We start from the raw sequence: 26,928 nt of genomic DNA, 5'->3' as shown, positions 1-26,928 counted from the left end.
TGTAAACAGGTAAATTTTATTATAATAAAAATCATTTTTCCCCATGTTTTCCCTGTTATGAGAGGGATGGCTCATTATTTACTCAAGCAACTACCCACACAGGATAAAAAAAAAAACCATGGCATAACAAGATGACTTATGGTGGCACTGTGTTCTGTTCAGATGCTGAGATCAAACTGGAGTACCTCAAAGTGCTCAAGGTTTCATCATAGTTGATATCTGCTGGGCTCAGAGCAGCAACCATTGCAGTCCGAGAATTGCCACCTAAAAAGATGAATTATGATTACCTCAAATCATACTCATTTTAGAAAGAATTTTATTGAATGTGTCCAATCAGACAGCACAATCTCAGCTGTAAGATTTAATCTACAGATTTTTTTGAATGTCCCCATGCCAGGCACTGTAATGCACAAATCTTGGTGTCTGGATGTAACGTGTCCAGTTTCCCTCTTCGCACTAAATCAAGATCTCAGACACTCCACCAAAGCCACTCCTAGTAATGTGAAAGTCACTGGTGACATGGACAGTCCAACAGGCCATTCTCTGCCACTTCCTTCTATCAAAAATATCTGATGCAGCTTATCACTCCCTCTTTCCTGAAGAAAAGGAGGGAAAAGGGGTAAAGGAACAATGAATGGAGGGCAGTGACCTCAAGATCCAAAAACAGCAAAGAGGAGTAAGGGTTAGTCATGTCTAATTATGTGCACATCAGAGCAGCATGGGATTTTCAAAAAGGAAGAAGGAACAGAAGTTTGAAGCAGGTGTGTGGTCAGATAAACAACTACTTCAGAGTTCATGTCCTGAAGTCAATGAGATATAGGAGTAAAATCCTGATTTAAAGGTGAACAAATCCAGGGAAGTAGCCAAGATGGCAGAGTAGGAAGACTCTGAGCTCACCTCCTCCCCAAGGCACACCAGCTATTTACACGGGCAATTATTGATAAACAAAAAAACGGAAAGACTAGCAAAAAGATCTTCTACAACGAAAGTATCAAGAAGGAATCACAATGAGATAGGTAGGAGGGTGGAGATGTGTATAGTCAAGACTCATAGCCCTGGATGGGCAACCCACAAACAGAAGGATAATTACAACTGCACAAGTTCTCCCCAAAGCGTGAGGAGTCTGAGCCCGACATGAGACTCTTACACCAGAAGACGAGCCCCCAGAATGTTTGGCTTTGAAGCCCAGCAGGGCTTACATCCGGGAGAGCCAGAGGGCTGTGGAAAACAGACCCCACCCTTACAAGGTGCACACAAAATCTCACACACTCTGGGAGCCAGGGCAGAAGCACTGATCTGAAAGGAGCCTGGGTAAAACCCACATGCTGATCTTGGAGGACAAGAGGTAGGAGCTCACCCCAGGGCACATAGATACTGGCAGCAGCCACTTTTGGGAGCTCATTCTATCACAATGACGCTGGTGCTGGCAAGCTCCATTTTGGAATCCTCCCTCCAGCTTACTAGCACTGGGACTGGCCCTGGCCACCAGCAGGTCTGCTGCTTTAAGACCTCCAGAACCCACAGCCACTCTGGGACCCAGCCATGTCTACCAGAAGGCCCAGGACCCGGCCTCACACACAATTGCTCTGGCACTAGCCCCAGGGACCCCTAGGGCCCTGCAGCCAGAGACCCTTGGACCTGGCTTCACTAACTAGCGAACAGGCACTAGCCCTGGGACCCCCTGGGCTCTGGTCCCGTCTACCAGCAGGCCGATATCAGCTCTGAGACATCCTGAACCCCTCAGCCAACTACTCCAGAATCCAGCCCCACTCACCAGTGTAACAACACCAGCTTTGGGACACTCCAGACTCTGCAGCCAGCCCTGTCAGGAACTGGCCCTGCCCACCAGCAGACCGACAATAGATCTAGGACCCCCAGCCACACAATCACCAACTCCAGAACTCAGCCCCACTCACCAATGGTCAGCAGCCTCCATACAAGGCAGGACCTAGAAACCAACCAGACTGGGGGTCAGCCACACCTACCAGACTGCTCACGGTAGTCAGCCCACCACAACAGAAGGACCCACACAGCCCAAATAGCACACAGCTCTGGTAACCAGAGAGAAGTACACTGCTGGGATGCACAGGACATCTCCTACAAAAGGCCACTTCACCAAAGCCAAGACACATAACCAACCTACCAGATATGTAGAAATAAAAACAGCAGATTAGGCAAAATGAGGCAACAGAGAAATATGTTCAAAATGAAGAACTAGAAGTAGAAATAGGCAATCTACCCAACAGAGTTCAAAGTAATGATTATAAAGATGTTCAGAGAACTCAGGAAAAGATGAATGAACAGAGTGAGAAGTTAGAAATTTTTAACAAGAGTTACAAGATATAAAGAACCAGAAAGAGATGAAGACTGCAATAGCTGAAATGAAAAATACACTAGAAGTAATCAATAGCAGATTAGATGAAACAGAAGAATGAATCAGCGAGCTAGAAGATGGAGCAGTGAAAATTACTTAAGATGAACAGAAAAAAAAAAAGAAATGAGGACAGTTTAAGAGACCTCTTGTACAACATCAAGTGTACTAATGTGACCATTATAGGTGTCCACAAGGAATAGGGGGAGAGAACATATTTGAATGTATCACAGCTAAAAACTTCCTTAACCTGTAATATGAAACAGACATCCAGGTCCAGGAAGCACAGAGAGTCCCAAACAGGGACCAACCCAAAGAGGACCACACCAAGACACATCATAATTAAATGGTAAAAATTGAAAGATAAAGAGAGAATATTAAAAGCAGTAAGGGAAAAGCAGTAAGTTACCACAAGGGAACTCCCATGAGTCTATCAGTGGACTTTTCAGCAGAAACTCTCCAGAAGGGAGTGGCACAATATATTTAAAAAGATGAAATATACAACCAAGAACACTCTACCTGGCGAGACTTTCATTCAGATGTGATGGAGAAATCAAAAGTTTTACAGATAAGCAAAAGTTAAAAGAGTTCAGGTACCACCAAAGCAGCTCTACAAGAAATGTTAAAAGGACTTATCTAAGTAAAAAAGAAAAGGCCACAACTAAAAACATGAAAACTACAAAAGGAAAAATCCCATTGGTAAAGGCATACATACAGTAAAGATAGTAAATTAGTCATGTATAAAGCGATCAGGAAGGCTAACAGTCAAAAGGAGTAAAATCATCTATATCCTCAATAAGTAGTTAAGGGATACACAAAACAAATGATGTAAAATATGATGTCAAAGACATTAAATGTGAGCAGAAGGGAGCAAAAAGGCCAGGTTGTTAAAATGCATTTGAACTTAAGAGATCAGTAACTTAAAATAATTCATGTATGCAGCCTGAAATGTACAGTGTGGGAAATACAGTGAATAACTACATAATATCTTTGTATGGTAACATGTCATAACTAGGCTTATTGCGGTGATCAGTTTGAAATGTATAGAAATATCAAATCACTATGTTGTGTAACAAACACTAACATAGTGTGGTAGGTCAACTATATTTCAGAAACAAACCAAACAAACTCATAGAAAAAGAGATCAGATTCATGGTTACCAGAGAGAGGCAGGGATAGGGCAGAGTGGGGATTAGATAAGGTGGCACAAACTTCCAATTATAAGATAAATAAGTACTAGGGATGTAATGTACAACATGATACATATAATCAACACTGCAGTATGCTATATATGAAAATTAAGAAAATAAATCCTGAGTTCTCATCACAAGAAAAAATTTTTTTCCATTTCTTAATTTTTTATCTATATAAGATGATAAATGTTCACTAAACTTACTGTGATAATCATTTCATGGTGTATGTAGGTCAAATCATTATGTTGTACACCTTAAACTTTTGCAATGCTGTATGTCAACATCTCAATAAAATCAGTAGGAAAAATAAATAAACAAAATAAAATAAAGGTGAGCAAATCCAACCAGCTTAAATTAAGAGTAAGAATTAAAAAAAGGTAAAGAGCATTCAAGTTAGTAATGTGGGTATCTAGAGATTATTTTTCTCCAAAACAGACATACAGGACAGTTAACCACAAAAGATAATCAGTAAACAGCTTTAAAAAGATGATTACACACCAGTGATCAACATACCTAGATTTTCTCGAAGAAGCCATGTCAGTACAGAATCTCTGTAAGGAATAAAATCAGTTTTCTTCTTCTTCTTACTCTATTAAACAGAAAGAAATGGCTTTAGCTTCTCTCAGCATTGTTAGAAAGGCAAACCAGTCTAAAATTCCCAAGTAAATTAAATTACAGTAGGACCCTATCACTGTTGAAATTTAACCCTCACAGCTTCAGTTCTACCCAAAGCTCATCTAATAATTCTTTTTATATTTTGTTTAAAAAATTTTTTATCACAAACACAGCAGTTTACAGAGTAGTATAATGAGCTACCACATGTCCATCATGCAGCTCCAACCATTATCAATATTTTGCCAATCACGTTTCTTTAATTTTCTCTCATTTTTCTGCACTTTTTTTTCTAGAACCATTTTAGAGGAAACTGCAGACCCCGTGCCCTTTGATCCCTAAATACTTCAGGCAAATAAGGATATTCTCTTAAGTAGTCACAGTTCGATGACCAAATTCAGAGAATTAAACACCAATACTATTAATCTAATAACCTGTCTTTTACGGCTTGTGTAGTGCTCTAAAGCAAATCCAGCATTTCACCTAAAAATAGTTCAGATACATATCTCTAACACAGAAAGAGTTCATACAAAAAACAAATAAATATAAGACTATAATCACACTTAACAAAATTAACAATAATTCCTTGATGTCATCTAATACCCAATCCTCAACTAATAATCTTTACTTTTGCAGAGGGGCAAACATGAATCCTGTGCATTCCAGGTTGGATGCATAGGAGAAAGTCATTTAGTTAATGAATTTACTTGGCCAACCACCAAATCATCAAGTGGGTTATTGCAGATCTAGTAACTCTTGTATAGTAATACACATTTGATTTCTTTGAAAAGGAATTATATACAAAATAAATCCAACCATTAGAATTAGGACTCAAAGTGAAAAGGTCTAAGAAAGTGATGTAATTTGATAATCTGGAAGTTTGTGGACTGCAAGATAAAGTTTTCATATTTATCAAGAGTTTACTTGTACTGCTCTCTCCATGGCCCATCTCATTATCACAAGATAAAGCAAAAGGCATCAACGCAAAGCCAATGCTGAAACGGAGAAAACTGTATCCTCTGAAAGTAAAAGCCAGTGCAAATGCTTTGCATATAATAGCTACTCCAATATTTGCTGGCTGACTACTATGCCGTTAATCATTTAAGAAGCTACTAAGGGGGAAGCCAGGGTTCACTGGTAAACATCTTCCCAGTAATAGGCAGCTTTATAATTCATTTCTGGTATAATCTGAGGTTAAATTAAATTAATGATGATCTACTTCTTGCTAAAGCATGGGTTTTCAGGAAAAGAATACTAAGTAGCTGATCTCTGGTTTGTTGAGGAGGAAAGGAGGTAGGCAAGTTGGCACTTGAATTCCATCTCATCAAAAATGTCCCCTACATCTCATCCCACTCCACTCCCAGACACAAGCTGCATCAATTAGAAAGTCATTTCCCATAGCAGGTTCTATTTCTAAATTACAGAGACATTTAGGGAGAATTAACCCTCTTGGTCATTCATAGCTAAGTGGAACTTTCATTCCACTATAAAATTCTTGAGGTCTGAAACCTCAGTTTATCTTTTTCCAGTTCCCCACTGCGCCTAGACACTCCACTTTGCCTATGGTTAGTACTGAAAATCCTAGAAGATTAAAAGTATGCCAGTTACAATAACTGCCAACAGTACTGTTAAAATAAGCAGTGTCAGTTTCCAAAATGTTCTATTTTCACGTCTATTGATTGGGACTAAATTAAGAAGGAGTAGCTAAATGAAGAAGCATAAACAGAACTTTAATCTTTTCCTTTTGAAAAGCCCCAGAATTTTAGCCATTTCTTCTCTATTTGCTCTCATACAAATTAATCTCATCTGTTCTCACATCCATAATTTCCTTAAGTAAGTATTTCAGTAGTTAAATAAAAAGCTTTACTTAGATCATTAACCTCTCTAAAAAGAAATACTATTAAGTATGGATGATAATAATCCCATTTCTCCCCCCAGTGGAAGTAACAATACATCGTAATTCACCAAAACTTTTTTTTATTACATAAAAACTAAAATTTATTTTTGGTCTGTTATAGTTTATGGCACAAAGTACTAAACTGGATTTTACAAAACTGATTATAAAAAATCATTTGCAAAATTTTGTGGCACAGAGTAATGTGGGAAAATACACAGATACTTTGTAAACTTTTCCTTTGGTTAATATGGGTCTCAACAGATGAGCAAATGGACAGGACAAGTTAGAATAATTACTAAATTTTAAGTCTTCATAGCTCTGGAACCCAGATTAGATATCTGAAGAATATCCACAAATGTATAATATCAAATAGCAGATAGATGTCTTAATCTAAGGTAGTTTCTTCCAATGAACAGAACAAAAACAAACAAAAAAAACAGAAAAAGAGCATTACATTTTATTAATATTTTTGTAGAAGTAGAGAATAAACAAATCTATATATTTAAAAATATCTCAATGCAGATACTACCTCTATCCCCAATGTTACTCTGGTGATTCACAACTGTTAATTGCCTTATTTATGCAAAAGATTAGTAACAAATTTTAGAATACTCATGTAGAAATATAAGGAAGAAAATCTACTGTATCTGGATTAACAAGGATGCAAATAATGTTTCTGAGATGCAGCTAGAAAGTTAACTTGATTCTAGAGCCTTCACTATGTATAACCAAAGAGTAGAAAAAATTTCAATGATTTAAATAATCCATAATTTTTCATGGTAGGAAGCAAGATAATACAAAGAGATTTAAGAAAAATACACCAATAATTTCAAAAAGTCAGCTGTGTTTCAGAATGGTACCCATGAGAAACTTTTTTGATTGCTCTCTAAGAGGTTTACAGGAGACTTCAAGTGACAATCCTATAGATCACTAGGAGAAGCATCATAAGATAAAACAATGTAGAGCTTCCTCAAATTCTTCTCCTGTTTCCTTATTCTGAATTCATTCTCCAAAGCACATCATATTCCCTAAATTAATTTTGGTGTGAAGTCTTATGTTTCATGGTCACCCTAAACAGCAATTCTAAATTCCAGAGCTAGGAAACAAATAATAAAAAGTTTTTTGAAGGTTCCATTCCTACGTATGCCTCCATTCATCCTGCTGAGGATTTAAGATCATCACAACTGATTTCACATCTAGTTCATTTCCACCAAACCCCACCATACCTTGCTGGTGCAGTTATCCTACAGATGAAAGCATTTAAAAGAGAATGAGAACACAGGATAAGCCTCCAAATAGAAAATATTTTGTTTAAATTTTAAGTCATAAATTGAATATGACTTCTCAGAGAAAGCAAAAAAGCATTTAATTCTTTTTAGGGATTCAAATGAGGTAAAATAAACTAAATTAGGGCACACAATAATAACTAGTATTTCCTTAGCTTCTAACCTAAGTAATGAAGTCCCTTATACAAAAATTGTTTCAGCTTTAGTGTTCCACTGCTAAGGAATAAGAAAAAATAAAACTATTTCAAAAAATATATTATTGGCCCACAAATCAACAGCATTCACCAAGTCAGATTGCTCAAAATGCTCCAAAAGGTACAGTATCCTATTTAGAAAAGATCACATAGAAAAGAATATGCAATAAATATACTTGGTTTTTATCAGAGATACAAAATAAGGCTCCAGTAGTCAAATCTTAGGTCTCTGCAAAGACCTTGTTTGTTGGGGTGGGGAGGTAGGTTTATTTATTTATTTACTTATTTTAAAGTTTTTAAAAAAATTTTTGAGCAGGGTAATTTGGTTTGTTTGTTTTAAAATGGAGGTCCTGGGGGACTGAACCCAAGACCTTGTGAATGCTAAGCATGCACACTACCACTGAGCTATACCCTCCACTAGATCTTGTTTTAATTATAGTATTTACAGATCTACATTTACGTTCATTCATCCTAATCATTTTTATTTTCAGTATAAAGTCAAAGTGTTATACCCAGTATCTTATTTGAAAAGTTCTAAAAGGAGAAAGCAGGATAATACAAAGGACCAAAAAAGGACAGTCTTCATAAATAATCATAAAATACTGTCAAGTACATTTGCTAAACAGATATATTTTCCCTTACAATGAAGTATAGTACTTACCACCTCCGCCAAGGCTGAAATAACTTTACCCAGAGTTGTAAGAGACTTATTAATATTTGCTCCTTCCTGAAATCAATACCAAACATTAAGAATTATGATAAAGAATTTCTATTACTGCCACATCATATATAATACATAAGATAAAATTAGCATTATTTGTTTATTTATGACTACAAGTTCTAAAAACCTCCTTTAATCCTCAACCTTTACTCCCCTCCATTTGCTGACATGCCAGGACCAAATGCCTAACTCACAGTCCTGAAGTCTCTTTAAGATGTTGGTGCTCCAAAAACTTACAGATGCAGCCTTCTTCCACAACTCACTGACGTGAAACTTCTACTCTTGTTAAGCATATCTCTAGAGAAGTCCATGCTTGTTCTCACATCTGGATCTTGTGCATCCTTCTCCCATTACTGTCCCTTACTTCCATCTAGCCAAATTCTGACCGTTCCTCAAAATACAATTCAATTTTCACCTTGACCATGAAATCTTTCTTACCTATTGTTATCTAACATATCTTTTCATTGAAATTACAAATCAGAAGTCAGCAAAGTTTTTCTGTAAAAGGTTTTGTGGGCTTTGTGGTGTCTGCTGCAACTTCTCAACTCTGCTTCTGTAGCATGAAAGCAGCCACGGACAATACACAAACAGATATAGCTGTGTTCCAACAAAATTTTACTTACAAAAAACAGATAATGGGCCAGATTTGGCCTACTGGCCATAGTTTGCTGACCTGGGTTATAGAACATTTACTGACTACACTATTTATTTGGCAAAATATACCTTTAATCGAGTTCCTTTGGCACCAGTCGAATCAGCTCGTTCACTTCCTGCTAGATCCACCAAGCTGATTTTACTGACCTGTAAAGAGCAATAACATTGGGGCAATTAAGAAATAAGCAAAGTAGAAGCAGAAAACATTGAGAGGCAGGAAATTAAAAGATTGAGGCACAGAGAAAAGCGGAAGTGTTAATTAGCCCTCTTTTTTGTGGCATAAGACATACATACTGTAGAAAATTTAAACAGCATGCAAAACAGTACATAGCAATTATCTTGGTTTAAAAGAAGTAATTTTAGGATAAACATATTTTACAATGATACTTCCTAAAGTATATAAAACTCATTAACCCATTAAATGGCATATTAAAAATGAAGCTTCTAGCAACTGGAATTCTCACACATTGCTGATGGAAACGTGAAACAATACAATCACTTTTGAAAGCAGTTTGACAGACTCTTAAGAAGCTAAATCTACACTCAGCGTAAGATTCAACCAACCTACTCCTAGGTATTTACCTAGAGAAAGAAAAACAAATAGCCATACAAAAACCTGTACACAAATGTTCATGGAGCCTTCATTTGTAATGATCAAGAACTGGAAACAACTTAAATGCCCAACAGTAGATGAATTAATGCACAAATTGATATACCTATACCTATACCTATACAATGGAATACTAATCAGCAATGAAAATGAGTGAAACATTGATACATACAACACACATGAATCTCAATATCATTACTCTAAGTGAAAGAAGCCAGGCAGAAAACAGTACATATTTTATGATACTATTTATATAAAATTTGGAAAGTGTAAACTAATCTACAGTGACAGAAAGCAAATTAGGGATTGCCTGAGGATAAGGGTGGAAAAGATTACACAGGGGCATAGGGCAACTTTTGGGAGTAACAAATTCTCATTATCTGAATTGTGGTATTGGTTTTACAGGTGTACAGTAGTGCCCCTTATCCAAAGTTTTACTTTCCATGGTTTCAATTACCCTTGCTAAACTGTAGTCCAAAAATATTAAGTGGAAAGTTTCAGAAACAAACAATTCATAAGTTTTAAATTGTGCATAATTCTAAGCAGCATGATGAAATCTTGCTCCATCCCATTCCATCATGACTGGGACATGATCATTCCTTTGTCTAGTTTATCTCACTCCCTAGTCACTTAGTAGCCATCTCAGTTATCAGATCAACCGTTGCAGTATCACAGTGTTTGTGTTCAAGTGACCCTTACTTTACTTAATAATGGCTCTAGAGTGCAAGAGCAGTGATGCTGATAATTTGGGTCTGCCAAAGAAAAGCCATGAAGTGTTTCCTTTAGGTGAAAAGGTTAAAGTTCTCGATTTAAAAGAAGAAAAAAACATATATATGCTGAGGTTGCTAAGATCTACAGTAACAATAAAACTTCTAGTCATGAAATTGTGAACAGGGAAAAAGAAATTAATGCTAGTTTTGCTGTTGCACCTCACACTGCAAGTTATGGCCACAGTGTGTGGTAACTGCTTAGTTAAGGTGGAAAAGGCACTAAGTTGGTACAAAAAGATATTTTAAGAGTGAGAGAGACCACTGAATCACAAAGCAATGTCACACTCCATTGATATAATTGCTCTTTTTTATTATTAGTTATTGTTCATCTCCTACTGTGCCTAATTTATTAATTAAACTTTATCACAGATATGTATGTATAGGAAAAAATAGTATATGTAAGGTTTTGATACTCTCTGAAGTTTCATCCACTGGGGGTCTTGGAATGTATCCCCCACAGATAAGGGGGAGACTACTGATCCACATATGATCCAATTTTATACTCTAAACATGTATGGTTTATTATACTTCAATAATACCTCAATAAAGTTGTTTTAAAAAAGCTTCAGGAAAGTTTAGACAAAAGTATCCAAAACAGATTATCAAGGTTATGGGAGTAACATTATTTTTGTAGATTTGACATCATGGAAGAAAGGAAAAAATGCTTTCACATAAGATGTTCCTTATTGCTAGTCAGACAAACACTGACTAGTAAATAACATTAATATAAAACCTCTGGCTAAGCAGTGTCAAGTTATTTGATCACCTACATGAAGAATGTATTTTGAAAATAATTTTCAGCTAAAAACAAACAAGTCACCAAGTAACAAGTGATTTTAGTTTTTAGTGATATCAGCATCACAAAGTACTCAGTTTACAAGGCAAGATGTTTTATAACAGCCAATATAATAAATTTAACTTCAGATTTAAAAATCCAGCTGCATGCTTCTTAGGAATGTAGGCAGAATAGAAATCAATATAAGTTTATTACTAATAATAATAACAATAAAATTAACATTTATTGAGCGGCAACTCTGTGCCAGGCACTAGTATATGCACTGAACCTGTATTAAAACTTACTCTTCTTTACCAATCCTATGAGGTTAGAGAAGCTGAGGTACAAAGAATTTAAGTAACTTGCCCAATGTAACATTGCTGAAAAATGGCAGATCTAAAGCAAGCAATTTAATTGCAAAGTCTACTACGTTTAGCCAACCACTGTAGAAAATAAGAAATTAACAAGCACAAGGTATTTGAAGAAAATCAGAACTGCTGTGCAGTTACTTTTTTCCAAGAATAAAACACATCTTATCTGCTCAATTGTTTTCTTAAACTGTTGAATTCCACAATAACATTATCAGAGCTCAAAAAAACGAAATACACATACCAGAGAAGCTAATAAGGTAATCAGGAGGTTCCAGTCAAGAAGGAAGGATTTTCTCCCCAAGGAACTGCTTAACTCTCTTGCATGGAGTAGTTTTTGAGACTCAAAAGTCTTAGATTGTATTTTTCTTAACCCTATTTTCTATTGTGCAATTCACTTAAGAACCTACGCTCAAAACTGGTTTAGAGTGGAATAAAGTAACAAGCAGAAAGTATAAAATACCTTGCATTAAGCAAAAGGGCAACTTTCCTCCCTTCAACCAAATGCAGAAGGTAGCAGAAGGGACTTCTGAAAATCCCCATTCTACACAACTCAAAGCCAGAAAATGAAGTTCTCCTACCTTCTCAGTGGAAAGGTTGGTCTCAGAATCATGTTTCTTCTGGGTGAAAACAATGGTAAACACAGCGTGGGAACGGCTACTTGTTTCATTCATGTTGGTGGCTGCCACTGTCCTAAATAAACATAAAAATGACCACGTGACAATGCAATTCTTAGATGAGCATTAAAATGATAGCATCCTCCACATTATAAGCATAACAATCACAATCAACAGCCTTAAACTTATTCAGATTCCAAGACTGTCACTTACACAAAACTGCTCTCAACACACCTTACTTGTAAACCTATCAAGTTACCCTTCAACTCCAAAGGCACCCCATCAGAATCATTTTTCATACTCCAACTGTACCTTTAGAAACCACTGAGGCATTTAATTTTTATTCTTTACTAGGTGCTCATTTATTTCAGAATTATGGGCATGTGATAACCAACATTCTACCATGACTTGATCAAAACCTAACAGTAAATCTTAACCAAAGTTCAAACATGCTTCAGCAGAGCATTGTTTGGATGAGAAGAAGGTTACCAAATATGCGGAAGCCCTGGCTTCTCCAGCACAGCCAAAGGATCAGAGGACTCCACAGTTAAAGCAACTTTCACAACTATAAATGTGGTCTTAAATCCTTAACCAGGAAAAAAGGGCCTCAAAATTTGCCAAAGACCTCAGTCATTAGTCTGTTTCCTACCATACCTGGCCTTGTTCCCAGCATCCATGAGGTCAGCAATGTCTGTGTAGGAAGTGACTGCCAACTTTGACAGATCCTCCACATATGGGCCAAGAAGTGGATGTTCACGCACACGCAAATGACCCTTGTTTTTTGGATTCAGTAAGTCTCGTACTCTTTCACAGTAAATTTCCATGTAGCTCACCTAGGAAAATATTATTAAAGTGATTTAGAGGACTTGGAAAAAGAAATCCTATACATTAAAGAGATTTTTTAATTTTTAAACTTTTATACTTTTATTAAAAGATGTACAATAATAGATCAACAACCTTTACAATGTGAAATGCTACAGTTCTAGTCCCTTTTATTCTATTACCAGTAGCACAGACCACTGAGTAGATCAGAACCAGCCTTCCAATTTTCTCAGGAAGGAAAAGGGGGTAAATGGGCTCTCTCAGCACACAGTAACCACCATTTTTCTTAAGCAGAAAAAAATATCATTTTTAGTAGCAACTTACTAGTTATCAATAGGTGTTTTTAAAAATGTATGCTGTTGTCAATAATTGGGGATTACAATGAGATTACTCCAAAAGCTTGGAAAGAAGATTTTTATCAGTGTTAAAACCAAGGAACAACATCAATATTCCAGAGCAGGGAAAACAAAAGAGACCAGAGACTCTCATACTTTAAGACTGGTTACCTTGTGACCAAAAATATATCTACCAGGAGGGGTAAGGGCTGGTCACCATGAAACCTGACTGTTTGGCAGGACCTACCCAAGTCTCATGGGGAAGGAGCAAGCCTCAGATAGTACAGTTCAGGAATTCTCGTCCCACCAGCAGGACCATTCCTATCCTGGAAACGGATGTATTAGGCTACCATTTCTTCACTTGAAGCAACTGAACATTTAATCTGTCTGATCAACTCCTCTCCAATTCCATGTTCATCAAAAAGTCAAGGTTCCAACAGAGGTCTGCCCACAGGAAGATAATATATCAGTCTTGCTAACATGAGTGTTCTGGTCAGGGTAACAGTTATCCCTCACGGGAAAGTAACAAACCCACATGGTGGTTTCATAACATCAGTCAACTGAGCTTCACTCAAGAGTCTGACTGAAGGATCTACAAGCAAGGCTCTGAAGTGCGGTAAATTCAGCACAGTAAGTCTCATTACGATGCTTCCCCAGGAATAAACCACTTCTGTGTCACTGAGCTGTTCAAGCATATAACTTCTGCATTTTTCAACTTTAAATTTCTAGAGAAACATTTTTGGAGTATCTGAAATAGAACCTTATCTCCATTCCCACTGCCTTTTTCTTTCATTCAGTCGCTGATCTGACTATATTTATACTGTATTTTAAAATCAGTTTTTAAAATATCGAGAACCCTCAAAAGATAAAGTAATCAATCCATTATGAGAATAAAAAAACAGGACAACAAATATTCTTTCTTAAAGCAGGTCATCTTAGCTGAGAAACTGAAATGGTACCTTTAATCATTCTCATGTACTTAAAACTTGTACATAAAATCCTGAATCCCAGGAAGGTATTATATCTTCTTGGAAAACCTGCTGTTCCTTTTCACACAGGTATAACACTAAGAGGACCCAAATAACCTGAGTAAAGGTTGGGGTGCTCCATTACTTACTGTCTAAATGAATGAAAATTCATCTAAAGCCATGACTATTTCTTTTATTTCTGAACCAACCATCACATACCCCTACTTGGCAAATTCAATTCACTGAGCACCATTACCTTCCAGGCACTTTCTAGGCACTGGCATACATCAGTGCATAAATATCCCTGCCCTAGTGAGCTTCTAAGTCTAATAAGGGATACTGAAAATAAACAACAAACATAAAAAATAAGTAAAATACTACGAAGTAGGTTAGAAATGACGAATATTATGGGGGGAAAAACAGGGCAAGAGAGATATTAGGAGTGCTGGGGTAGAGGGCAAGTTGCAGAATTAAATAAGATGATCATGGTAAGCCTCACTGAGAGGGTATGATTTGAACAAGAGATCTGGAGGTGAAAAACTTAGTCAAAAAGATATCCAGGGAAAGAAAATTTCAGGCCAAAGGAAAAGTAAATGTAAAGGCCCTGAGGTTCCAGACGTTACTGGTGCGGTCCAGAAACGGGGGGAAAAAAAAAAAGCCAGCGTGCCTGGATCACAGGCAGAAGAGGAGGTAGAGGTCCCCCAAATGTAAGGAACTAAGTATCATCTAGGGATCTATCTTGCACTCCAAATAAGCCTAGGAAATCTGACTCATATGAAGGAAAATGACATCTCTTAATATTTGTAAGTTCAAAACCTTCAATCACATTGTCACTCTCCCTACCCTTTGAATTTATTTAAAATATGTAATATTTTAATAAGAATGATTAATAAAGACCTACTGACTTTTCATTTGCTATACATTTAATATTCAAAAAAGAACAGTTATAGGACAAGACAAGCTATTTAGAGAATTCATTTTAACAAAAATACTTTCAGAGCAGCACACCCCCCTTTTGGTGTAGGACAGTCACAAGGCAGAATTCTTTAAAATTCATACAACACTTGTAAAGTAAACTGCAAAGCAGTTAAGTGGGTCAACAAGGAACTGTACTGAGTCCTATAGAAAACCACAACATATACATTTTTAAAAATCTCGAATTTGCTTAAAAAATAGCCTACTTTCTCAAAACAATAGGCTTATCTTAGTGGAATGCTTTAATAATTCCAGTTACTAAGAAACTAAATACCAAAAATGGGAATGTGTAAAACAACAGTTTCATAAAGCACTTGTATAAAAGAAAGGAAATGTTTATCAAATAAACTAACATACATAATGTAATTCTACAGACCTCTTCTCTAAAGAGCTAGGGTACATACACTGAATAGAGAATAACCTTCTAAGATTATAAACAATTATAAAGGGGAGAAGAGATTTGATTACATGTATTTTTAAAACCTACGCCTGTCAAAAATTGTTATTAATATTATAAGGGGGAAGAGTTCACACAAATAAATGAGGAAAACACTGCAATCCAAAATGTAAACAGGTGCATATGCATAATTTACAAGATGTTCAACCATACTAATAATCAAAGAAATTCTAATTTAATTAAGAGAAATTTTCCCTTATTAAGTTGGCAAAGATTAAAAAAAAAATACTAAATGACGGCAAAGGCACAATGGGTGCTTATACCTTCCTAATGGGACTGAAAATTGGTACAAGCTTTCTTTCTAAAAGGCTATTTGGCAATTTAAATGTATTATTTGACAACCAGGACACACAAAAAGGAAAATAACTGAAAATAAAGCCATAGACTTATGAATAAGGATTTAACTGCAACTGAATTCATTATAACCAAAACTTAGAAATAGCTTCAAAGTACAGAATTGGCAGAATGGTTAAGTGATCTACAGCTCAGTCACAATTTGGAACCATTTAAAAGTAGCATTTGAGGGAATGGAGTAAAAGGACTCTTTTTAACCCACAATTATACGCACCTCTACAGAGTAAGACATTTCTTCATTACAGTTGTCGTTGATTTTCTCAAACAGTTCTTCACATAACTGTAGAAGAATGGGAGAGGCATGAGTAGCACAAATCAGAGAACTAAGCTACCCATGAGTGCTAAAACAATTAGTGAGATCCCCTTTCTTTTTCTTTCTCAAAATATTAATGCCAACAGCATCAAACATAAAGGCTTTGAATAAAATAAAAGGAAAGCTTTGAATATATTGTTCTCATCTAATCTCTATTCTCTCTCAACAATATCATCTCATGTCTCCTTAGAAAGAAATCCACATTCAGGGGAAGATGAGGAATTTTGTCTTTTCTAGGTAATGTCATTGATTTCAATCCATGTGCATTAACTCTTTGTACTATTCTAGAATTAATGGGACTCTACTATCAGTATTATAACTGTAGGAGTACAACTACTATTAAACTGTATTTTGCACACTTATTACTCATCATGATATATAAACTTTATTATACACTGCCAATTAGTATATACATTATATATTTAAACTTATATGTACATATAATCTATACATACACATATACATGTAGAGACAGAAATATACACTATTTGAAGGCAGTAAATAAAGGTATTTTCAAGAGTAATTTTGACTTTACAAAATTTTCCCCTTACCTCTTAAGATTCCAACCCCTTTTATGAGAGGCTACTCCATTACACAGTGACATTTCTAACAGAAAACATTAATTTCTCTAGATCAGGAAAATTATAAAATTTCATTCTCCCTCATCCGTTCAATTTATTTTAAATTGTGATATTTTAGTAAGAATAATTAATAAAAATCCATTGAATTTTCATTTGCTATATATTTAGTATTAAGGCAATTAATATACATTTGAAAAAATGAGCTATATGTTGATAATTCTCTACAAGTCTAAACAGAATTTAAAATTACTATAAATGGCAGCTTCTAATGACAGACTTTTTAAAAAATCCATGCTTTTGCATTAAAATAAAATATTCCAAAATTCTACCAGAAAAGACATACATACGTAATTACACAAAAATTCCAATAATAAATGACAGTTAAAAGAAAGGGAACGAGAAACTAACTGCGGTAATAGGATAAAATTAATATAACTACTTAATATTACTTGCTATAACCTACAAATATTTTAATGCTGAAGAAGTTATTACACAGTAGTAAAAGCAAAGATTCCACAACTACCTTGCCAGCTTCTGGATTCTGACGCTGGCACTTACTTGGGCAAGTGACATGACCTCTCTGTGCCTCAGTTCCCTCATCTGTAAAATGAGGGTAACAAGAGCACCTCCCTCTCAGGGGCGTATGATGATCAGATGAACTAGTATTTGTAAAGCACTGAGACCTGTGCTTGGCATAGTGAGTGCAACATAATGCTTTCTCTAAGTAGTACTATAATTATTGCCATCATTATACACAAAGAAGGACAATTCTCAAATATATGTCTTAATACAGCCATATACATTTTACAGAAAAAAAAGCTAGTATGTTCAATTTTTTCTGAAAATTTCCTAATCCTTATTAATAGTTAAGCATTTCAATTATACAGTTGAATTTAAAATTATAATTCAATAATCCATTAGAAAAAGTGGCTATTGCTCCTTTATGTATTCTAATTTCAGAATACAGATGGCCACACTAGACCTATAGTAAAAGAACACTTTAAAACTAATCCCAATTATTGTTAATGAAAGCAAACAATATCCCTGTTATTAGCAAAAGAAGTTCCTACTAAATGTACCTATGTCACAACTCTTCTCCATTCCCAAGGATTACAAAATCAAAAGACTAACTTCTCTTAAAAAAAATGATACTGTTCAAGCTTAAAGTGATAGTATTAATTTAATAAAATAAAAGGAAAGGCAATCAAAAAACAGAAATAATCACTTTCTTAAGAGATGACCTATATATAAACTTGGGGAAAAAATCAGATCAACAATATTCACTAGATGTCCCCAGGATTCAGAACATAGCCTGGTACATACTATCACTTTTTTAAGCTGGTAACATTGTTCAAAGATAAAATAACATGACATTGGATATACAGCAAAACCTTTACAAAAGGTCAACTTTCCCACCTTTAAAGATAGACATGTATACACAACAGTCTTTTCCATCAGACCGTTAGCTCCTCTGAGGAAAAGGGACAGGTGATTTATCTTTGTGTCTCGCATATGACAGCCCCTGAATAAATGTTTGCTAAATAAAAATAATTGTTAAACTGAAGACTAAGAGTAATAATGAACAGAGGTTTCTTGTTTTGATTTTTGTTTTTACCTGTGGAATGATGCCAGCCTGGCTTTCTTCTTGTTTACCCATCATTGTGTAAGACTTCCCAGCACCAGTCTGCCCATAGGCAAAAATACAGACATTATATCCCTCAAAGGCATGTAAGAGCATTTCCTTTCCAATATCATTGTACACACGGTTTTGAGATGCAAAACAGGGATCTTCCGGCTGTGAAGATTAAAAGGAGAAGTAAATGGCATTTTATTTTCTCTCTTACGCTTATTTGATTACTTCTATAATAAATAAAAGTGTTTGGAATCAGAATAGTCATTTAAAATAAAATTTTAAGTACCCCCTCCACACAGTTCATTCTTCTCATTAAACACACACATAGAGGCACTATTAAAGACATCCAGGCCAACTATACATAAAAATATCTACATGAAATTATCTGACATGATTACATTTCATTTTCCATAACCTTGAAAGTAGCACTATTCTATTCATAGGAAGTTCCAACAAATTTTTCCTAAGTGGAAAATGGGACTGAAAGATTAAAAGATCAAATCCACATATAAAAATACTACTTTGAATTCACTCCAGGTGGTGTGGCTATTTCTCAATAAACATGCTTTTCAGTGAAGAATGTTTTCCAACCTCTTCACAGGCCCTTCCACTGGCCACTAGGCTTTGCAATAGTTTAAAACATCTACTCTAAAATGAAACAGGAAAAAAGAGAACAAAAAACTGGTAAAAAAGAGATGCAGAAACAAAGTCTAGTTTAGGAACAATCCCTAGAAGCCAGCAAGGCCTGGGGTCCTATAATCAGTAAGGGTACACAGGAACGCCCTACTCTCCAGTTCCCTAGATGTTGGTAATCTTTGTTTTCCTTGTGGACCTGCAGGCTCTTTCAAAATGTTCAAAACCCACATTGCTCTGTGATGCTGTACCATGAGTACACTCACCGAGGTGTGAGACCAGTAGGAGTAGTCAAAGCTGAAGGACTTTGGAGCTTCCTTTGGGTTCTTTGGGTTAATAATACCTAGAGGATAAAAATGTTTTGATTTTGTAAGTCACTCAGTTAATATGTTCTTTAGTTCAATATGATGTTATAAGCTCAAAACATTCAAATCAGTAAATTTACACCACTGAATCTGAATGGGGCAATCAAAAATAAATAAATAGTCACATTTTAATAGGTAGGATCTATATACAGAACTTGACGAGAATCATACCAACAACATTCACTAGATGTCACCAGGATTTACAACAGAGCCTAGTACATAGTAGGTGCTATTTTGTGACTGAATCCTAGGTAAGTGAGCAGACAAAATTTGGAAATGGGCCACATTACTATTTCAAGGTGCTTCATAAGGCTTGAAATATTTCAACACATCAGAGATAAAAATTAGAAACTTATTGAATGAATCCACTTAATTTGAACAAACTCTTTTTTAAAGATCTTAGTATCTACTTCAGAAAAGCATTTACTAATGAAGCATTCATGGGAAGGATAGTTTTATTTTTGAAATCCAAAGCTGATAACGAGCATATAAGTTGTTTTATTTATATATATATATGTGTGTGTGTGTGTGTACATATGTGTATACATCAGAATCACAGACCTCTAAACAATAAAATTACTTTTGAATGGAAAGTATGGAAGCCTCACTGCCCAAATAAAAAAGTGATTTCCCGTGTGATTAATCCAGTTACATAGTTCAGGGACTGACTGCTGAGGCATGGCCTCCCTTCCCTTCTCACACACACATAGAGATTCAGTGCTTCATATTTCACATGGAACAGAATCTTTATAACATATGGTCATGAAATCTCCTCAAAGACCAGGCATCTTAACCAATCCACTTCTCTAAGGCAGGGCCACATCCCAGGCTATCAGTGAGATCAGGATTAAAAAAATAAATCTGTCCCAGGCAGCTGCTGCTCAGGACACAAATAGCAACAGTTGCTACGGTGCTTAGTTCTCTCTTGCTGGATTCCACTGGGTATGGTCACGCTTCTGTTCCAAACTCAAATGCTGACAGAGTATTAATAGGGCTCACACTGCACAGAATCATGTGACAAGCAGACATGGTTCTAGAAAGCACATCTCCCTACATACACGAATGGTAAGCAAAGAAGTATGCTTCTAAACAAAAGGCACTACCTACAAGATTTAAATAGCCAACATTCACAGAGCACTTACTCTGAGCTGTAAGTACTTTCTGTTTACTAACCTATTTTAATCCTCCCAAACACTCAATAAGGCAGATGTTGTATTATCCTCATTTTATAAAGAAGCCATCACAAAGAAATTAAGTAACATACCCAAGGCTACAGAGCTAGCTAGTGGCGATTTAGGATGTAAATGTGGAGAGTCTAGCTCGAGCCCACACTCTCAGCCAAGACACCCATCATTTAAATATTCCCTACATGCAGTGATCACCAAGGCAAACACAGTAAGGCATTTCTATGCAAATGCACGGGTTTATGACCACCCCTCCAACTTGTATAGCAGGCATTGTTTATTCAGAACTCTCCCTACATCTGAAACTGGGTATATGAGAATTATAGTTCCTAAAAGATGAAAGACCACACACAAACTCTATCAAGAAGACGGAATACTCTGTGAACCAGATTCCAGGTTTCAGTGGCTCAGCAATAAGGACAATGACTAAATGGAGGATATAACCTCGGAGGTAGTCTTTACCACTCAACAACACAGTTAAAATAAAAGCTTTCTAACCTCTAGGGAGAAAGCATTCCTGGTAGAGCAGTATGTACAAAGGTCCTGAAATGAGAATGTGTCTTTAGTAAGAAGGCCAGTGGGACTGCAGTGAGGGGTGAATCTTTGGAGAGGAGGTCACAGAGGGAGTGGAGTTTTGTTCAGTGTGGAATCGGAAGCTATTGAAAGGTTCACTAGAGGCATGATGTGGAGGTGATCTGGATTACGTCTGAGAAGGAATATTACCTGCAGTGTGGAGATGGGACTTTTCAGGGGCCCAGGGGGAGAGGTGGGGAGCCCAGTTAGGAGGACAGAGTGTACATGTAATAGAAAGGGTACAGGATTTAGAATCAAAGAACCAGGATCAGTAAGAACAATTAAGAAATATATTTCAATTTTTTTGTGACCTTGGGTATCGCATTTTATGTCCTCTCTAAAACTGAGATAATACCTAGTTCACAGGATTAAACGAGTGAAGCACTACACACATGTTAATTTTCAAAAAGATATTTTATCTTGTTTTAAATTCTCTCAATGTGTTGTGGGTATGATAACCATATTCCATGGTTTTTAAACCAAAGCAAGAAAAGTTCACTAATTAATAAGATAAGCTAAAGCGTAATACAAGAATTCTACTTCTTGGCAAGAGTCAAAGTACTATATTGGGGTCCTTTAGATGTGCCATCAAATCTCTGGTGCTCCTACCACAATGAAAACTCCTTCAGCACACAGACCATGTCTTATGGATTCTCTACACTGCCCTACACCAAACAGGCACTCAGATGAATGTCCTCCATGTCGTGTATAATTTTGATTTCATTAAATCCTGTACCATTTTCAGGAACATAAAAAGAAAAATCAAAATAGTTCATACCTATGCAATATACACATAAAATACCAGTAAATGTCATCAACTTTCACAGTAAGAATATAGAGAGAATTGAACCACTGAAAAGATTGGGCAATATTTAACACAATGATTCTCGTATCAAAGTCAACGGAGCTAAAATATGGTGTGTAGGACTTCTAGTTTCCTTCTCAGAAAGCATGTATATATGAATGGAGTTACAGTAATCAATGAATATGGTCAACATATAAGCCATATTTTCACCAATGTAAAAGCTATAACAAATGTAGTATTTCTCCCAGGGTCATGCACCATCAGCGCACAGGCCTTGTCTAAAACAAATCAATACTCTAGACTTTTTCTTCAAGGAATGAACTCCAGGCACATTTCTGAGGACTAGAGTCAGATCATAACTCTATTTTAAGTGCTGTATACTTCATATTGCTTTATGTTCTATAAAACCACCTTTTCACGCCATTTTTCAAGACCCCCTCTTCAATCAAGAAGGGCCTCTTCTTCTATCAAGATTTCTCTGGACACACAAGTATACTCCAGACCTGCACCCACCTCCACAAGCAATTTTCCACAAATGATCATGGAGTCACTTTTGAGTTTCTTCACTTACTCTCCACATCTGATCTATGTTCAAAACATACCCAGAATCCCACAACTTCTCACCACCACCATCATTACCACACTGGGCCAAGCCACCATCTCTCTCACCTGAATGACTGCAGTACCTCCTAACTGGGCTCCCCACCTCTCCCCCTGGGCCCCTGAAAAGTCCCATCTCCACACTGCAGGTAATATTCCTTCTCAGACGTAATCCAGATCACCTCCACATCATGCCTCTAGTGAACCTTTCAATGGCTTCCGATTCCACGCTGAACAAAACTCCACTCCCTCTGTGACCTCCTCTCCAAAGATTCACCCCTCACTGCAGTCCCACTGGCCTTCTTACTAAAGACACATTCTCATTTCAGGGCCTTTGTACATACTGCTCTACCAGGAATGCTTTCTGCCAGGTATCTGACTAGCCCACTCCCTCATTTCATACAGGTCTCTATTCAAACAACACCTTGTCAAATGGCCCTTTCTGGCCATCCTATTTAAATCAGCATCCACTTCACTCTCGATCCTCTTATCCTGCCTTATTTTTCTTCACTGCATTCGTGCCTACCTGACTTATTATATGAGTCACTGGAAGGTAGGTTCCATGAGATCAGGACTTCTGTTTCATTCACTGCTACATCCTCTAGCTCCCAGGACCGGGCATGACACATAGCAGAAACTCAATATACACCCAAAGAACCAATGAATATGTTAGTTTTCTCTTTCCCTAAAGATTGTCATTTCTCTGTGGCTGGAAACCATGACTCTTCTCTCTGTATAACTCACAATGCTGACCTCAGAAGTAGGTGATGCTCATTTGGGAACTGAAATGTAGCTCTCTCAACACCACTTGCTTCCTGAATCTTTTCTCCCTGAGCAGCCAACTTACTCAGCTTCTGGCTAAAAACATTAATCTCTGGGAAAGGAGGTATCTAAATTCCAATCTAGAGAACAGAAATACAACTTTCAGGAAACAGTAGTAATAGGTAAGCAGGAAACAGGAGGAAAGATGACAAGGGTTTAAACAGTACAGGCAAAGGAAGATGTGCTGATGGAGGTCACTAGTATGGACAAGGATAAAGGAAAATACAATGGAGGCAGAAGAATGGAATAGGTATTGGAAATCCCACCTCTTCCCCAGGTTTTTAGAATTGTCTCTTGTATCTTGTATTTTATAGGAAATATGGGATCTCATGGCAGACAGAGGTATCTTACCTTTAAAACCTATTGCTGCAAAATTTTTTGCAGTGTCCTAGATTTAACAAAGCTTGCCTTGCATAAGGATTCTTGTGTAAGTGTGAAACAAATTCCTGATTTCACACACAAGACACATACCCAAGAGGCACTTTCATGTGGTAAACACCAAAAGACATAAATAAATGCCTATATTCTCAGCACTCATCTTCCCAAGTAATTCCCCTGAAACATCCATTAGAAGGGTGAGCACAGAGCAGGGATTCAATAGGCACTGGCTGAATCACTGTTGAGTATCATAGCTACATCCAGGATGGTGCATCACTCAAAGACCTTCATCAAAAACACTGTTGCAACAGCATCCATCTGGACACATCCAATTTCCTAATCCTTCTGCCTATCTTGCAGTAATCACCACCCCTTTTCCTTGTGGAATTATACTCAATGCACTCCCAAGTCTGAAATAATGCTAGCTTCCACATTAGTATTACTCTTTCTCAAAGGAAGGGTTAACACAAAAGATCCCAAGATCCTGTTTAAGAAAGGAAAAGTTAAACAGCCCTTTCATTCATTGGGCACATTTACTGAGTACATTTATTAAGCACAAACTAAGTACTAGGCACTGTGCTGGGCCTGGCAAGCAAAGAGTTATTTCCACTCTTCTAGAGCTTCGAGCCAATGAAGGAGATGGACATACAATCATACAAAATAGACACACAGTTTCAAATCATGATAAAATCCATGCTAGGTAAGCACAGGGTTCTATAAGAACATATGAACAGGAACATATAAAAGGAAACATACATAAAAGAGGATTTTTTAAGTCAGTAAACTGATTTGATGAAACAGAGAGGGCTGAGCTGAAGGAAAAGCAGGAGATAACTAAGCAAAGTGACAATAACACCTAACACTTACTGAATGCTTACTATGTTCCAAGCACTGTGTAAAGCATTATACACCCATTTAATCTTCAAGTAACCTTATGTTATCTCTATGTTACATCTGGATGATCTGAGACACAGAGATGATGGCACTTGCCCAAGGCCAAAACCTGGAATGAAATTTGGACCATCTCTAGCTCCAAGGCTCTGAACCAGTGGGCAATACGCATACTGAACCAGGAAACTGCCTAAGGGAGCCCTTGGGCAAAAAGAAGAATGTGAAACGCAGGTTTGGCTCAAGTGCAGTGAGTAACAAAGGGTAGAAAAGAACTAAAATCTCAGGGTCAGGTGTAGATCTGAGGAGCTGGTGAACCCCTGAGCAATGAGAAGCCACAGAAGTGACTTGATTAAAGTGATGGGCTACGGCGTGGATACTGGATTAAAGGGAGCATGAGTGGAAGTGTGGAGACCAATTTTACAGAACACAAACAACTACCACTGCAGAACATCTGGGAACTTTCATTTGCCATTTATATAATGACTCCCATGAGAACTGCATCAGGCATCAGAGATCCATGAGTTCTAGTATGTGGCATTCATGGAGCCAGCCAGGAGAGACAGAGGTCAACTACTATACCAAAAGCATTGTTTCTTGATCCAAAACTGAATTTTGTCTTACAATTTGACCCAATATTCAACGATTAAAACCTCAGTTGACCTAGAAACTATTTCTAGAAGATATTATTAAAAATTTTAGCAAGGAAGGAAACAGAATGTTACAGAGGCTTTAATCTACCCCACCTTAAGTATCCAATATTATCTTAGGGTTCATCTATAACTTGGGCACATAAATTCAGTAAGCTTCTATTTTCTTATCTGTAAAATGGGCACAATAAAAATAGTGCCTAACTTTACTGAGTTGCTGGGATGATTAATGACTAACCTATGAGGGCTTATTAAATATTCAAAATATTCATTCATTTAACAATTATCTGAGTGCCTACCATGCCTTCAGGCCTGCAGGTAACTAGTGAAAAACCAGTCCCTGCCCTGAAGAAGCTTATAGTCTAATCAGGAAGTCAGATAACTAACCAATAGAGATAGTATAACCTGGGGAAGAAAAATAAACAAATGTTAGGAGATAACAAAGTGACAGTGGAGGTAGTAGGAGTGATTATTTTAGATAAGAGTGGGCAAGCTGCCACATCTGAGTAGATGGTATATGAGCAGGGACCTGAATGACATTCAGGGGACTGCAAGACCACCAGTGTAGTTAGAAGGGTAAACAATAATGACCTGTGAAGTCAGAGAGCTGGCCAGAGGTCAAATTCTGTGAGGCCCTGTGGCCAAGGTGAGGATTTTTAGTTATATTCTAAAAGTGATAGGAAGCCAACAAAGGATTTGAAGCAGAGGGGTGGCAATTTGATTCACATTTCTAAAATACAATTGTGGCTACTGCATAGGAACAAAAGCAGAAGCAGAAAGACAGGAAGCCACTAGAGTACTGACTTGGACAAGAGTAGAAACAGTAAAAAGTAACTGAATTCAGGATAGATCGTGAAGGCAGAGACAATAGGACTGACCTACTGATGAATTATATGTGGCCTGTAAGAAAAAGAGAGAAGCCAAGACTGACTCCAATGTTTCTGGTTTGAGAAACTAAAAGAATGGGTGAGACTGAAGGAAGAGCCATTTTAGCTGGGCAGGAGAGGAAAACAATTCTGTTGAGGACATACTAAGTTTGAGATACTTCCGAGGCCTTTAAGTGCAGTTTAACTTAAGTTAGCAGCTGAGTAGACAAGTCTGGAGTTCTACAATGGGGTCCAGGCTGGAGAAGGAAATTTGGGAGTCATCATCACCTCAATGACATTTAAAGCCTAGATGAAATCACTTAGGGAATCTGTCTTCTCTGGAGACAGAGACAAGATCAAAAAGAAGAGACAAAGTCCTGGTGTACTTTTAACACAGGCAGAAAGGAAGAACAGAGAACAGCTTGTGAGGGAGGAAGGCAATCAGGAGAGCAGGGGGTCCTGAAAACATAGAGACAAATGAAATCAAGTCATGTTAACCACTATTATTTACAAGACTTTATTATCATAACCTCCTTCTAGACTCCTGAGGAATCTTCGTTCAGACTATCTCCTGACTTCCCCAGTAACTCACTCAGCTCATCTTCACCTCTGGGCCTTGGCCCCCGACTCACCATCCAGATCTCATCTGGTTTCAAGG

General features: G+C 36.9%; 1 protein-coding gene across 7 annotated transcripts in view; it reads right to left on the bottom strand.

Moving 5' to 3' along the window:
* The window catches only part of KIF1B (kinesin family member 1B), a 135,355-nt gene that overhangs the window by 83,446 nt on the left and 24,981 nt on the right, over nucleotides 1-26,928 (bottom strand). For 4 of the 7 annotated variants that reach the window (XM_032495156.1, XM_032495158.1, XM_032495159.1 and 1 more), the window contains exons 3-12: nucleotides 19,406-19,482; nucleotides 18,489-18,668; nucleotides 16,194-16,259; nucleotides 12,723-12,901; nucleotides 12,033-12,144; nucleotides 8,998-9,075; nucleotides 8,215-8,280; nucleotides 7,300-7,317; nucleotides 4,078-4,153; nucleotides 186-264 (exon numbers count right to left, since the gene is read on the bottom strand). In XM_032495156.1, coding sequence (XP_032351047.1) covers nucleotides 186-264; nucleotides 4,078-4,153; nucleotides 7,300-7,317; nucleotides 8,215-8,280; nucleotides 8,998-9,075; nucleotides 12,033-12,144; nucleotides 12,723-12,901; nucleotides 16,194-16,259; nucleotides 18,489-18,668; nucleotides 19,406-19,482 — 931 coding nt within the window. The remainder of the gene's footprint in view (nucleotides 1-185; nucleotides 265-4,077; nucleotides 4,154-7,299; nucleotides 7,318-8,214; nucleotides 8,281-8,997; nucleotides 9,076-12,032; nucleotides 12,145-12,722; nucleotides 12,902-16,193; nucleotides 16,260-18,488; nucleotides 18,669-19,405; nucleotides 19,483-26,928) is intronic. The other 3 variants (XM_032495157.1, XM_032495160.1, XM_032495163.1) reach the window with 1 other exon arrangement.

Source organism: Camelus ferus, chromosome 13, assembly GCF_009834535.1.
Source record: "Camelus ferus isolate YT-003-E chromosome 13, BCGSAC_Cfer_1.0, whole genome shotgun sequence".
NCBI lineage: Eukaryota > Metazoa > Chordata > Mammalia > Artiodactyla > Camelidae > Camelus > Camelus ferus.
Note: the sequence above shows the minus strand (reverse complement) of the source record. Positions and strands in the feature narration are given on the sequence as shown.